The sequence below is a fragment of the Carettochelys insculpta genome, chromosome 3, assembly GCF_033958435.1.
Source record: "Carettochelys insculpta isolate YL-2023 chromosome 3, ASM3395843v1, whole genome shotgun sequence".
Lineage (NCBI taxonomy): Eukaryota > Metazoa > Chordata > Testudines > Carettochelyidae > Carettochelys > Carettochelys insculpta.
Window position 1 is genome coordinate 14066736 of NC_134139.1, and position 14259 is coordinate 14080994.

At 42.5% G+C, this 14259-nt stretch overlaps 1 protein-coding gene across 1 annotated transcript in view; it reads right to left on the bottom strand.

The window, feature by feature from the left end:
• Positions 1 to 14259, bottom strand: part of ESF1 (ESF1 nucleolar pre-rRNA processing protein) — a 68570-nt gene that overhangs the window by 5542 nt on the left and 48769 nt on the right. The window contains exons 10-11 of the mRNA XM_074989368.1: positions 13522 to 13643; positions 10684 to 10774 (exon numbers count right to left, since the gene is read on the bottom strand). Coding sequence (XP_074845469.1) covers positions 10684 to 10774; positions 13522 to 13643 — 213 coding nt within the window. The remainder of the gene's footprint in view (positions 1 to 10683; positions 10775 to 13521; positions 13644 to 14259) is intronic.

Consider the following 14259-nt stretch of genomic DNA (forward strand, 5'->3'; position numbering starts at 1 on the left):
CCTTCACACCCTCCCCACTTCTTCTTTACCATCATCCAACCCCCCCTTTTAACCAAAATTTCAATACATAATTAAAATAAACACAAAAACTTGATATAAAAATGTTATGTAAAATTAAAAATAAGCACAAATAGTTTTTCTTGGCCCAAAAATTTAATAAAATTGTAATTTAATATTAGAAACAGCAGAAACAAAATGAACTGAATGTGAAGGATGATGCATTTTCTTCACAAGCTGGGAAATCCTAGGTTTGAAAGATGAAAGTGCAAAACACAAATTGCTTGACATCCATTCAATTTCTTTGTTTCGTTTTTAATGTGAGTAAACTTGAAAAGCTTTTTTCACAGGGGTATGTTTACAAAAATGGAATATATGTGGCACTTCTTCCCCAACTTTCAAGCACATTGGGAAATATTTTATCCAAAATTCACCCAAGCTTGAGTTTTCAAAATTCTTTTGCACTTGAATCATATTTTATTTCAAGTGTTTGTTCTTGCAATACTTCTGGCAATGTATCAACATCAACACTGAATGAACTGCATACTAATTTATTAATGGGGTTGCCAGAAAAGTTGTCTGGAAAATAGCAGATAGCAGACTCAATGGTGCTGTGCTGCCCCACCCCAAGCGCCAACTGCCAAAGCCTTAGTGTCCCCCCCGCCAGCTCCAGGGCCCCCCACCTCCCACTGCACCTTGATCCCTGCTGGGATGACACCAGCCCAGCCACAGGCTGTGACGGCTGGTTCCAGCCCCATGCGGGACATGGCCTGGCACCCACGAGCACCAGCTGCCCCAAATGGGCTGCTGGCATGACCCAGGCCCTGCAGAGACCAACTGCAGTCCTTTCTGGGGTGCCGGACACTGTGCCAGCCCCATCCCAGCCTGGTGGCCGACTATGGACTGGCCAGCCTAATGGCACAGCCCCCACTATGCAGATGCCCGGTGCAGACCCAGCTGGCCAGCTGCCTGAGCCCCATGCCAACTGCCAGAGCTGCCCCTACCAGCTGTCCACCCACCTGATCCCTGCGCTGCCAGAGCCACCTGCCCATGCACCAGCCGTTGGGGCCAGCTGCCTGCTTTCCCACCAGCTGCCCGAGCTGCCAACCCAAACAGCAGGTCAGTCGCCTGAGCCTATGCTGCTGAGGCCAGCCACCCGAGTCCCATAAGCCAGCCACCCAAGCACCTCCCCTCCCCCAAAACCAGGCACCGCCTGCCCCCCGCTCTTACCCCATCTCTTTCCCCTCCCCCGAGCCAGGTTCCCCCAGCCCCCCCCCGCCGCCACTTAACCCCATCCTTGTCTTCCCTCTCCCCTCAACCCACACTCCTTTGCAGGAGGCAGCTAGCTACATGTGGGTCTTTGCTGGCTGCCTGTTTTTTATAGCAGCTGCGCCAGGTCACCCACATAAAACAGCCTGGGTTTAGAGCTGGAAGCAAGGACTGGCTCTTTCTTGGACTAGGGGAAACGAAGAGGGGCGGGGGACTGGGTCGCTTCACACATCCCCTGGAATTTCTTCATGCCGCCCGAGGGGGCATACCCCCTCAGTTTGGGAAACCATGGAGTAACAGATATATTGGAGTATAAGCTTTTGTGGTCAAAGACCCGCTGCATCTGACAAAGTAGGTTGTTGCCCATGAAAGCTTACGCTCCAATATATCTGTTTGTCTAAGGTGCCACAGGACTTCTCATTCTTTTTACAAGTAACTGAATTCACATGCGTTCACTAAAATGATCATTCCTTTCACTTAACTTCCAACACAGAATAGGACAGTCTGACAGAAACACCTTAAGAAAAACTGTTTAAATAGGTTTTCCTTATCTGTCCATTGAGAGTATTGGCAGCTGAGCCAAACTAACAGCTAAATAAAAGTCAAGGTAAAGGCTGTGTGAGAAAAAAATACCCAAGATTGAAATTATTCCTCAAATTTACAGACAAGCAGTAAAAGTTTATCATGAAAAACAAACATTTGAAAGAAAGATTATCGCAGAATAACAGGGGACCAAAATATTGTAAGCCTAATGTAAGCTCATCTTATTTTGATGAAATTTTCTTTACTCACTAAGAAGGTCCTGTGCACACTCTGTTCCTTATATTAACAACGAATAATAAGAGTATGAAAGAGAAGCCCACAACAAACAGTTATCATTAAAGAAAATCCTATTTACAAATATTATGCAATCATATTTCTCTTTCAAAGAAGATTCAAGACCAATGTTTCCTGGAAGCTGAGAGCATGGGCAGCCACCCAGGGAAAATTCAGGTGGTACCCAGATGATTGGCAGTGCACCCACAACCACCCAGTGAGCACCATGTATTTTTATTGGTGGTGCACATCCAAGCATGCCTTGGTGCACATGAAATTTATTCCACCCATGGATACAAAAAAATTAAAGGGAACACTGTTCAAAACCTACAGTGTTATAAAGAAAGGGAAATGGAAAGCCGACTGGAATAAATCATGCTCTGTGACCTTTGCCAAGCCCATTTCCAGGAATACATAGCAGTCCTTTGGGGGTGTACTTAAGGAACATATTTGGATCCACTTTGTTCAGCCAGATTTCCAGAGGAGAGACCAGAAATATAAAGGCCAAAACAAAAAAGTCTAGTTTGTTAATTATGCTATGCAACAGGACAGAAAAAGAGCCCCTGAAATGTTTTAAGTAATTTCCTTTAAAATAAAAATCTCTCAACTGATTCCAAACAGCTTGCAGAGCTTGGACTGGTTTCTCAGAGTTTGAGAGGAAAAAAACCAAAAAGCATAGAAGCATCACAAAATCTTGTCTGCCAATAATAAGAACAAAGATGCACATCAGTTGTTCATCAAGTCCTGATATTGAGTCAGTATCTCCAGGGAACTGTTCAGGGCAGAGCAAGTTCAAGCCCATCAGGGGACCCCTATTCTGGAGGTGTTTGTTCCTCCTCTTCCACTCATTAATCAAGTCTATGTTGTATATAAAAAAACTGAACAAGTTTGGGGAAGGCTGAGAGAAATTTCAAACTGGCTACACATCAGGGATGCAAAAACAAACAGTCCTGGAAAGACTGAAATAAGATCGATATAAGGAAACATAAAAGACAAATCACAGATAGGGCCCTACCAAATTCATGGCCATGAAAAAAAGTGCCACAGATTGCAAAATCAGAGTCAAAAGAGATTTCCAGAGGTCACTGAGTCTAACACCCCCACTGAAAGCAGGACCAATCCCAACTAAATCATTCCAGCCAGGGCCTTGTCAAGCTAGAGCTTAAAGACCTACAGGGATGGAGACCCCAGTGGTTCACCACCCTCCTACTGCAATAGTTTTTCCTAAGATCCAACCTAGACCTCCCCCACTACAACTTAAGACCACTGCTCCTTGTTCTGTCATCTGTCACCACAGAGAACAGTCTGTCTCCATCCTCTTTGGAACCCGCTTTCAGGTAGTAGAAGGCTGCTATCAAATCCACCCCCGCCCCATCATTCTTCTCTTCTCTAAACCAAATAAGCCCCAAATTCCTCAACCTCTCCTCATAAGCCATGTGCTCCAAACCACTAATTGTTTTTGTTGCCCTCCACTGGGCTCTCTCCAGCGCATCCACATCCCTTGTTGAAATGGGGCCCAGAATTGGAAACCAATACTCCAGATGCATCCTGATTAGTACTAAATAACGGGGATAAATCACTTCGCCAGATCTGTTGGCAGTACTCCTACTAATGCACCCCAGTATGATATTAGCCTTCTTGGCTACAAGGGCACATTGTTGACTCATATCCAGCTTCTTATCCACTGTAATCCCCAGGTTCTTTTCTGCAGAACTCCTGCTTAGCTAATTGGTTCCCAGCCTGTAGCAGTGCGTAGGGTTCCTCCACCCTAACTGCAGGACTCTGCACTTGTCCTTGTTGAACCTCAAATTTCTTTTGGCCCAATCCTCCAATTTGTCTAGGTCTCTCAGGACCCTATCCCTACCCTCCATCATATATCAACCTCTTCCCCTATTTAGTGTCACCCACCAATTTGCTCAGGGTGCAATCTCTCTCTTCATCCAGGTCATTATTAAACATGCTGACCAAAAGCAGCCCCAGAACTGACCATTGGGATATTCCTCTTGATACCAGGCCCCAAGGAGACATAGAGCCATTGGTCACTACCCACTGAGCCCAATGATCTAGCCAGCTTTCTATCTGCCTTACAGTCCATTTATCCAATCCATACTTTAACTTCCTGGCAAGGAAAAATGAAATCTATGTTAGGAGCGGGATTTGAACCCACACTTCCCTTTGGAGACCAGAATACCTAGGTGAGGGGAAGACTGCCTCCTGAATATGGGACCTTAAACCATTGAGCCATCCGGACTGGTGATAAAATGAGATACACCTAATGTAATGCTGACACTCAGAATGGAACCTGAAGCCTCTGGAGCTTAGTGCATGAGCTTCAACTGCTTTCCCTACCAGCCATCTGGCTGGTCTCCTCCCATGGAATCTGATCTCAGGTGCTTTTTTCCCTATGGCCATGTGTACACTAGCCCCAAACTTCGAAACGGCCATGAAAATGGCCATTTCGAAGTTTACTAATGGAGCACTGAAATACATATTCAACGCCTCATTAGCATGCGGGAGGCTGCGGCACTTCGAAATTGATGCGGCTTGCCGCCGTGCGGCTCGTCCCGATGGGGCTCCTTTTCGAAAGGACCCCACCTACTTCCAAGTCCCCTTATTCCTCTGAGCAGATGGGAATAAGGGGACTTCGAAGTAGCTGGGGTCCTTTCGAAAAGGAGCCCCGTCTGAACGAACCGCGCGGCTGCGAGCCGCATCAATTTTGAAGTGCCGCGGCCGCCCGCATGCTAATGAGGCGCTGAATATGCATTTCAGCGCTTCATTACTAAACTTTGAAATGACCATTTGCATGGCCTTTTCGAAGTCTGGGGCTCGTGTAGACATAGCCAATATTATCCAGATTTCATTGGGGAGATCAGCATTTCTCAAATTGGAGGGCCTGAACCAAAAAGGAATTTCATGGGAGTCACAAAGTTATTTTGCAGGGAGGAGGTGCACACTACAGCCCCCATAATCTGCAGCTTTCTTCAGAACTGAATGGCAGGAGAGCAGCAGCGATTGGCCAAGTGCCAGGCTCTGACAGCAGAGTTCTTCCAGCAGTAATGCAAAAAACAAGGTATCATGTCATCATGACTTCTATGCCGCTGCTGACAGCAGGGCTGCCTTCAGAGACATGGGCTCCCAGCCAGTAGCCATCACTCCCCAGCTGCTCATCCCTGAAGGCAGAGCCACTGCTAGCAGCTGCACAGAATTATGGGTACAGTATCACAACCTGCCTTACAGTAAACTTATGACCCTCTATGCCCCCCACGATTACAACACCATGAAATTTCAGATTTAAATACATAAAGGCTACGTCTACACAAGCCCCAAACTTCGAAATGGCCACGCAAATGGTCATTTCGAAGTTTACTAATGAAGCGCTGAAATGCATATTCAGCGCTGCATTAGCATGCGGGCGGCTGCGGCACTTCGAAATTGACGCGCCTCGCTGAGCTCATGGGAATAAGGGGACTTGGAAGTAGGCGGGGTCCTTTTGAAAAGGAGCCCCGTCGGAGCGAGCCGCGCGGCGGCAAGGCGCATCAATTTTGAAGTGCCGCAGCCACCCACATGCTAATGCAGCGCTGAATATGCATTTCAGCGCTTCATTAGTAAACTTCGAAATGGCCATTTTTGTGGCCATTTCGAAGTTTGGGGATAATGTAGACACGGCCAAAGTCATCAAAGTTTACCGTGTTAAAAGTAATCTGACTGTGAAATTGACCAAAATGGACTGAACATCAGAGGGCCCTAATCATAAAGGTCTCTGAGAGGGAACAGAGAGGAAGCACTGTCAGAAGCAAAGCAGATCCATATTATTATATTTTTATTTGTCTTACCAATAGCACTAAAATGCCCTAGAGGTCCAGGACCGCATTGTGCTAGGCACCATACAGATTCACTTATGTGGGGTGCTTCAAATTCCTACCAATGTCTCTGTGTACACAAAGCTCAAGTTGTTAACACTCACTTTTAATATTGCATATGAAGGAGGAAGTGCAGAACCAATTGCCTCTGGGGAGGACTGATTCTAATTCGGACTGCGTTTCACCTCCCTGTCTCTGACCTAGCAACTATAGTTCGTCAAAACCAGCCTTGGTCTTGTATCTTAGTTTTAATTTCACTATTTAGTTCCAAAATGAGCAGACCTTTTCTCTTTGCTATCGACAATCAAATCAACATTGCATGTAGAATTTAAATCAGTACTGCCCTCCTAAAAAATGTGGCACAATAGTGTTCATTTACCCAGTATGGAAGATTAATAAGTTCCTGAACTTTATATTTCCTGCAAAATGGTCACGCTAGATTAATAGATTTTAAGACCAGAAGGAGCTATTATATATTCCTCTAGTGTAACTTCCTAGCTATTAGCTGGCTATACTGAATGTGCCAGCTATGGAAATTTTTGGAATAAGAACATGGCAATTACAATGCTTCATATTTCTCTCAAACTTACATGGTTTCTTGAAATCAAAGGGAACAATCAACTAAAGTGTCTCTTAAAATAACTTGTTCTGGTATAATAAAAGGCAGAATGTTATTAACATAATACTAGAATTCTTAACCCCATCTTTCCATATCATACAAATCCCTCAAGCATATTATAGGCTATTCTGCCATATTCATGTTAATTCCTTTTCCATACATTTCAACTGACATGCAATCATTGCTTCATCTCCTGCTGCAAAAACTACTAAAAGAACAAAAGTTAGATATTTAAGTACATTAACATCCATAAAGATTTCAGAAGTATTTTTGGCTTGTATAATATACAAATTCTTATTTGACTAAGTGATTTTTCCATTTGCTTGACATTTGACAGCACTAACTCTTCCTGGCCAACACAAATTATAGGATACATCAAATCCTCAATGAAGCACTTAAAACTTGGGGAGCCTAACAAAAAAAAAAAAAAAAATCAGAATCTCAACTTCTATTAAGATTTGATTATGAATTCAGGTATAATATTCAAAATGTTGCAAAACAGGATTTTAAAAAACCCTCCATATACATCCATTGTGTAGGGCTTCTCCAACTTTTGGAACCCTTGGAGCCAGCTTAGGTCTTGCATATACTACAGTGTCTTTGCCAGCATAGCTACATCACCAAAGCCCTCCAGTGGAGATGTAGGATATGCTGACAAGAGGGCTTATGCTGGCACAGTTAGACCACCACTCTATACAACCATTAGCTAAACCAACACAACACTCTTCTGTCAGCATAGTTGTGTCTACCCCCAAAGGTTTTGCCAGAATAATTATGCTGACTGGGTGTGTGTGTGTGATTTTTTTTTTAAACTCCTGGTCATTGTAGCTACACTGACAAAAACTTTGCAATAGAGACTACAGGCTGGTGTACACTGAACACTAGAATGAACATAGTTACCTCTCACAGGAGGAGATTCTGCAGGTACCTTAAAACTACATCTATGAGAGAAATATGAACTGGTCTCAATGGTATGTTGACTCCGAAGCCCAATAACAATTAAATTGTCATTAACTATTTCAACAGGAACATCATCGTGCCTCTTTGTTGTTTTTGAATGATACTGGAATGGAATGCAGTAGGGAAGCAGGATGTCAAAGATTTGCAGTAGGGAATATAAAGTTCTGGAACTCTTTCCCCAAAGACTTGAAGTTGCCTCTGCTACTTCCCCAATCAAGAAAGGAAGAAAAGAGATACACTAACTCAGCACAAAAAGTTAAAAATGCTTCTTTGATATAAAAAATCCTGAGTATTTCCCACTCCTATTTTAGTGCTCAAAAGGGCCAACTGTCCCATATCCATCTGTCAAGATGTCCAACTTTCTTCAGATAGGTTCAATACTGTGCTAGAGGGTCTCCCAGTTACTGGTTTGAAATTAAAAGCTATTTCTTCAAGCAACCAGTGTTATCAGTTTATATTCATGCACAATGAGTGTGGAGTACCAGACCTTCCTAAGAAGTCAAACTATTGAATGAGGTTCTCACTGTAAGACTCTCTGCCAAGAACTCTTTTAAGAGGTGGCAACCATCACACAGGAAAGCAACCGGAATGGCCATCAAGAGGATGCAGGCTTCTTTTGTGCAGCAAGTATGGTACAGAAAGCTGCTGCCTCAGAAATCACACTTTATTACCCTTCAGAACTCATTACTGCTTAAACTTTTCTCTTTGCAGAGTCCCTGTTTGGATTATGATTGTTCATTTAAGATCAGGGTGTCCCAAAACCTTCTGCCCTGGTAGTTTCTTCTTCAAATTTGTTGTCTGAGGAGTTAGCCGAATATTGAAAGATTTGTTTAAGAGGTCTCATTTTTTGACGCTTTGTCAATTTAACAATCTTTGTCCATTTAATATGAAGACTGCTTTCTTATAATACTGACCATTGATCTTCTGTTTACACTGCGAACACTTCTAGCTACAAGGCATAGCCTTATTTACCTCTGAACTATTTAAGGTCGTAAAATACTGTAAGAATTACCTTCAAAGAACCAGAATTGAGAAATTCTCTCAGGAGTCATTCACACAGTCAAGCTCTGTGCAGAATCTGGGAGTAGAGAGGTCTGTGTGTGAGTTGATGTGCTATTGTTTTTAAGGTGCAGTGTATGTATGTTTTTATAAATTATGAAGGGGTAGAATTATCACTAACCCATTGTAGTGAGCTCTTGGTTTCTGTGCCACAAGAGAACTGGCTAGGAAACATTAGGCCTGTAGTATTTGCAGTTAAGGACATACAACCAGTAACTTGTGTGCAGCCACGAGGAAGGCTGAAAAGTGCTGTCCTCAGGACATTCTTACCTGTCTCGTGCTGGCCACCCCAGTCCTATGAATGAGAATCCTTTAAAAAGACTTACAGATTAGTAATTCTCCATCTTCCTACGTGTGCCACACGTAGGATATTTTTAAACAGCTTCTTTAATGTTTTTGGGTCTCCTTATAGCTAGGAAATAAAGTTTATATATAGTTCTATAAGTAGCATGAGTCAGAAGCTTGTGAAAGCCATGTGCAAAATCTAGGTCAGACCTGTTTATTTTCTAAATGCCACATGCCCAAGAACATTATTCAAGAGCAATTCCCAATGCCCACATAAACATACAAACTGCACACGTTTGGACTAAATAAAAACACAGAAAATCTGCTACATATTTAATATTAGATCATCACGGAGATTTTCAAAACCCATATAGTTCTCCATTTCTCAGTTGTTTGCCATGGGTGATTAAAATATGTTACACACACTAGAGTTCCATTTATGGAAAAATAAGTGCTACTTTCTACACACTGTTGCAACATCTTTAAAATTCTCAAACAGAGAAGAATATGACTGGTATATGCATAAATAGAAGACTTATGCCATGAGTCTGGGAAATCACTCTACACTGGTGTGCAAAATTACCTGGTGACCCTTAAGAGAATGGCCACGCTCAGGCATGTTAGGGTGAACTGCATGGGCACTTAAACAATGCGGTGAGGTACGTGGGGTGCAGGCAGGCTCCAGAGACCCTTTTAAATTGTTATAGGGAAATATGCCTCAGCACAAACAGGCTAAACCACTAACCCCACACCAAGAACTGAGGAACCAAGTGAATTGGGCAAGTCTAAACCAGTCAGCAATGGAATTTAGTGAATTGCTTGCAGACTGCACTATCTGCAGCCTTCCCCCCCCATCTAAAAGTGACAAACAGGAAAAATCTACCCAGGAAAGATCCATGGCCTCTGACCTAGCAGCCCAGAGGTATCAGCTGCATACCTTAAATGGAAAAAATAAGCATGAGATGTATGGTTGTATAAAATGGGGAGGGGGGCTGCAAGCAAAGAGAAGCAGAAGCAACCAGGATGTGATGCGTCAGGGCTCAGGTGGAGCCAGCAAATGGCAGGACCATAAAGGGGGGCAACAATGTACTTCAATTGGGGCTTCGGCACCATCTGTACTAAGGGAGGCTGATGGGAGCAAACACTCCCATTGACTTCCCTTACTCCTGATGAGGGAGAGGAATACCAGCACTGACCCAGCTGCTCTGTAAGTTTGATTTAGTGTTTTCCTAGAAGACAGGGTCAATCTTCCCTGTAATGAAGATGTACCCTCAAGGATACACTAACTCAAACTCCAGAAGATCAACTGCAGTAGAATCAATCTTCCTGGTACTGAAGACATACCCTCAAGGACATGAGCTTAAATTCAGTCTGTAAATGTACATAAAACTTGATATACTTATTTCAATTAGCCAAACCTCCAGGTGCCCCTACCAAAGCTGCTCAGACTTGTATTTATCTTATTTACCTTTATACTTTTTATACTTTACGCTAGATTCAAACTTTGTTGACTTTCAAGGGCAGCCATGTTCTCTTTCTTTCTTCCCATGGTGCATTAAGACAATAAGCTGATAGGTCTGGCTCCCACATAGCCACTTTCTGGCCATGACCACTAAATGATCACAGCTTAAAGTATTGGGAAAAAGGTATTCCTGAGATTCCACACAATACAGAACAAGATACACATGCTATCACAAATTCCACACAAAAATCCTGGAAACCGAGCCTTATTTTTATATTTTTCTGTTTCTGTAGCTTGTTATTTAAAGAAAGAATATATTTATTTAAAACAAGTGAAAATTACTTTCATTGACCAACCTGTTTTCCCAAATTCCTCAGCAAAGTATGGGTCATTCAAGTCAACATCACATGGAAATTCATCTTCACTCAATTGTTCCTCGGCAGTAGCCTATAACAAAATACAGTGAGGTCACCATGTCCGTTAACATACAACTAATAGAGAAGTTTCATATAAATGAAATGGCTTCTGGTAGCTGCCACTAATTCACAACTTGATGGTTATAATGTGATTGGCATCTTAAAAGTAGATTTTAAAAGACATGAAAAATTGTGAGCTAAGACAAATATACATAAAACATACCTGTAACATAGTGAACTATAAATTTTACCAAGTACACAATAAGCAATGTAACTGACACATTCAAAGAAGTCTTAAGTCCATGGAATACATTGCATATAAACATTCCAATTAGTTATAGGATCAGAAGAAAACTTCTGGGTCTCCATATCCACACAATTTTTTAGTTAATGTTTTAAGGAAATCAACAATGGGTGCGTCTACACTAGCCAGCTATTTCGAAGTAGCTGGCACAATGTCGAAATAGCATGTGTCATATCTACGTGTGCCATGCACTAATTAGACGATGAAATCGACGTTAGGTGGCGAGATGTCGAAATCACTATTCTTATCTGAAGATGGGAATAGCACCCTACTTCGATGTTCAACGTCGAAGTAGGGTGCGTGTAGATGATCCATGTCCCGCTACATCGAAATAGCGGGATCCTCCATGGCAGCCATCAGCTGAGGGGTAGAGAGATGCTCTGTCCAGCCCCTGCAGGGCTCTATGGTCACTGCGTGCAGCAGTCCTTAGCCCAGGGCTTCTGGCTGCAGCTGCTGCTGCAGCTGGGGGTCCATACTGCATGCACGGGGTCTTCAACAAGTTGTTGGCCCTGTGGACCTCATGCTGTGCAGGCTGAGTTTGTCTGGGAGGGGCCCTTTAAGGCAGCTGCTTGCTCTTGCCCCAGAAGGGCTAGTCCAGCCTGTGACCCCATCCACAAGCTTTGCTGGCCCCTTATTTCGACGGAGAGTGCTTGTGTGTGTGGACGCTCTGCATTTCCTTCCGGGGAGGCTCCTTTCAACGTTGAACTTCGACAACACCAGCCCTGGAGGACGTGTAGACGATACGCGTCGAAGTAGCCTATTTCAATGTTCTTACTTCAAAACAGGCTACTTCGATGTAGTGTGCTAGTGTAGACATAGCCAATGGGTAAAATCATTGCACTCAGAAGAATGGACAGCGTGTTTTTGAACTACCAAGGAGAACTACCTTTATACTCTACAAAAGACGGTCCTACAACAGTCAGGTTGAAGTCACTGTCAAAAAAGCACAGCTGTTTCACAACTGCCTGCATTCCACAAGCAAAAAATAAAAATTCAGCACATAAAAAACGTTCAGAGCACTTACTGAAAGATTTATGAAGTGCACTGATCCTATTTAAAATAGAAATTCTGAACTAACAAATATCCTCCACAAAATCCTTCCCTAGGCAAAAGCAGGGGTAAATAACTAGACTGTGCCCTGAAGTTTAAACTTATTGGGGAAAACAAGTTGAAGAATTGAGTAACTTTTCCTTCGAAAACTAAAGCTTCAAGTATGTGGACCATTACCTTTTTTAATAGAAGCCATAAAACCTTTTAGTTTTTAACAGTTATTGATCTAATGCCATTTGTAACTTTGACTAAAGAACGGCTAAATATATTAACTAAGTCAGACGTTACTGTAATTAATCTCTTATCTCAATGTGAAGTGGTCTATGAGGCCTTCACTGCGCATCAGAGCCCTGAAACTCTCTGCATAAAGAAAACTTAGTTCGTTTGGGGTACTAACAAGACACACTTCTCCATGGGCCTAGAAACAGAAGAAGGAGGACACACTGACCAGTGAAGTGGCAGCAGTTAAGAAGCCCTGCCTGCTTCTTTTGAGGTAAGTGGTGGGTGAGATTAGGCTCAAGGAGACACTCCTCCGTGGTAGTCCAAAACTCCAAGTCCATCTAAGAATCTTTGTTTACAGCACTGCAACCAAGCAGTTGCCTTTTCTATTTTTTTTAAGATACAGTCTACTTTTGACTGTTATTATTTAACTGTTTAAAGATTGATGCCAAGCATATGTGAGCTGACGCAAGGAACACCTGCAGGGCCACCCTTGATCAGCAGGAGCCATGATGAGGAAACCACATTTGTGATACTGTGGCTGATTTATGATGAAGAAAGAAAATGGAGGGACAATTAGGCAGAATATTGAAAAAGGTTTCCTTATACGCATTTGTTACTACCACAGGAATCAATTCACAAATTCCTTTGGTAAACGAAAAGGCAAAAAAGCAGCAGCGGCATGAAAAAAATTGCCTCTTGTCATTCTTAAAACAGAAATATCCCTCAGGCGTACAAATCCAGTTGATCTCAAAGTTATTTCTCAATGCCATTCAAAATGTTTACCCGGCTAGAACTTTGGGAGACTGAATTTTGTGCATGCCAGTCAGAAGCCTCACTATCCAATCAGATTTTAACAGCAAATATCAAGCCCACTTAAATACTCCAGAATGTAACAAAACTCAAAGATCAAAAAGGTACATTTCAGTATAGATGTATGTTTATTTTCCTTTAATCACACAAAATTTTACCATTAAACTCTGGTTGCCAAATAGAGATGAAAATATTTGCAAGCCTTTTACGATTAATATTGCCCTGAACATCATTCTAACTCTCTGTATCTGGTAAGTTTGGTAAACAGAGTCTCTCACTGAAAGCATACTATATTATCAGTCCTTAAAATAATTCTAGAAGCTGTAACTCCTTTGCAAAATCAGACGGTTATAGGTTTTAATTAAAAATGTGAGTGATCAGAGTATATGTACCTTTCTTTTTTTCTTCAGTTTTCTCTTCTCTTTCTTTTTTTCTAAAAATTGTTCCCATGGAGTTAATTTATCCTTTCCTTCCAACTTGTTCTTGATCATCTCTTCAGCAGTTTCTTTCAGTCCTATGGCACAATAAACAAATGAATAGGCAAACTTGATTTTCTTACAAATTTCTCATCCACTTAAAAAAAAACCTCTAGTATCTTACCATCAAGGACCTAATCCAAAGGGAAATATTTACTATCTTTGCAGCTAGCAATTGCACAAATATCGATTGTCAAGGTAATACACAAGGGAGAAGACTACCTTGCTGCACAAACCCCCTCCCCGCTTCATGCTAAAAAATATACCCCCCAGCAACTCATTGTAAGTTGCACAGATGTCTGAGAGAAGGAGAGTGGCAATACCCAGTCCCTAGCACTTCTGATTAATGGGCCTGCCTTCTCTCCCCAACCCAGCACTGTCACATTCTTACGGCTTATCTACACTTAATGGGAGACTGATGTTCAACAGATTGATTTCCTGGGGGTCAATTTAGCGGATCCAGAAGGGACATGCTAAAAGTGACCGCTCATCGGTCTCCCACTGACGTCCCACTGTGGGGACGCTGAAGAAATTCAGCTTAAGGTATACTGACTCCAGCTACGAGCTTCACGTAGCTAGAGATGCGTATCTTGAGTTGACGTTCTCCCACAGTGCACACCTGTCCTTAGTCTGTTCCAGCAAAATCAAGAATAA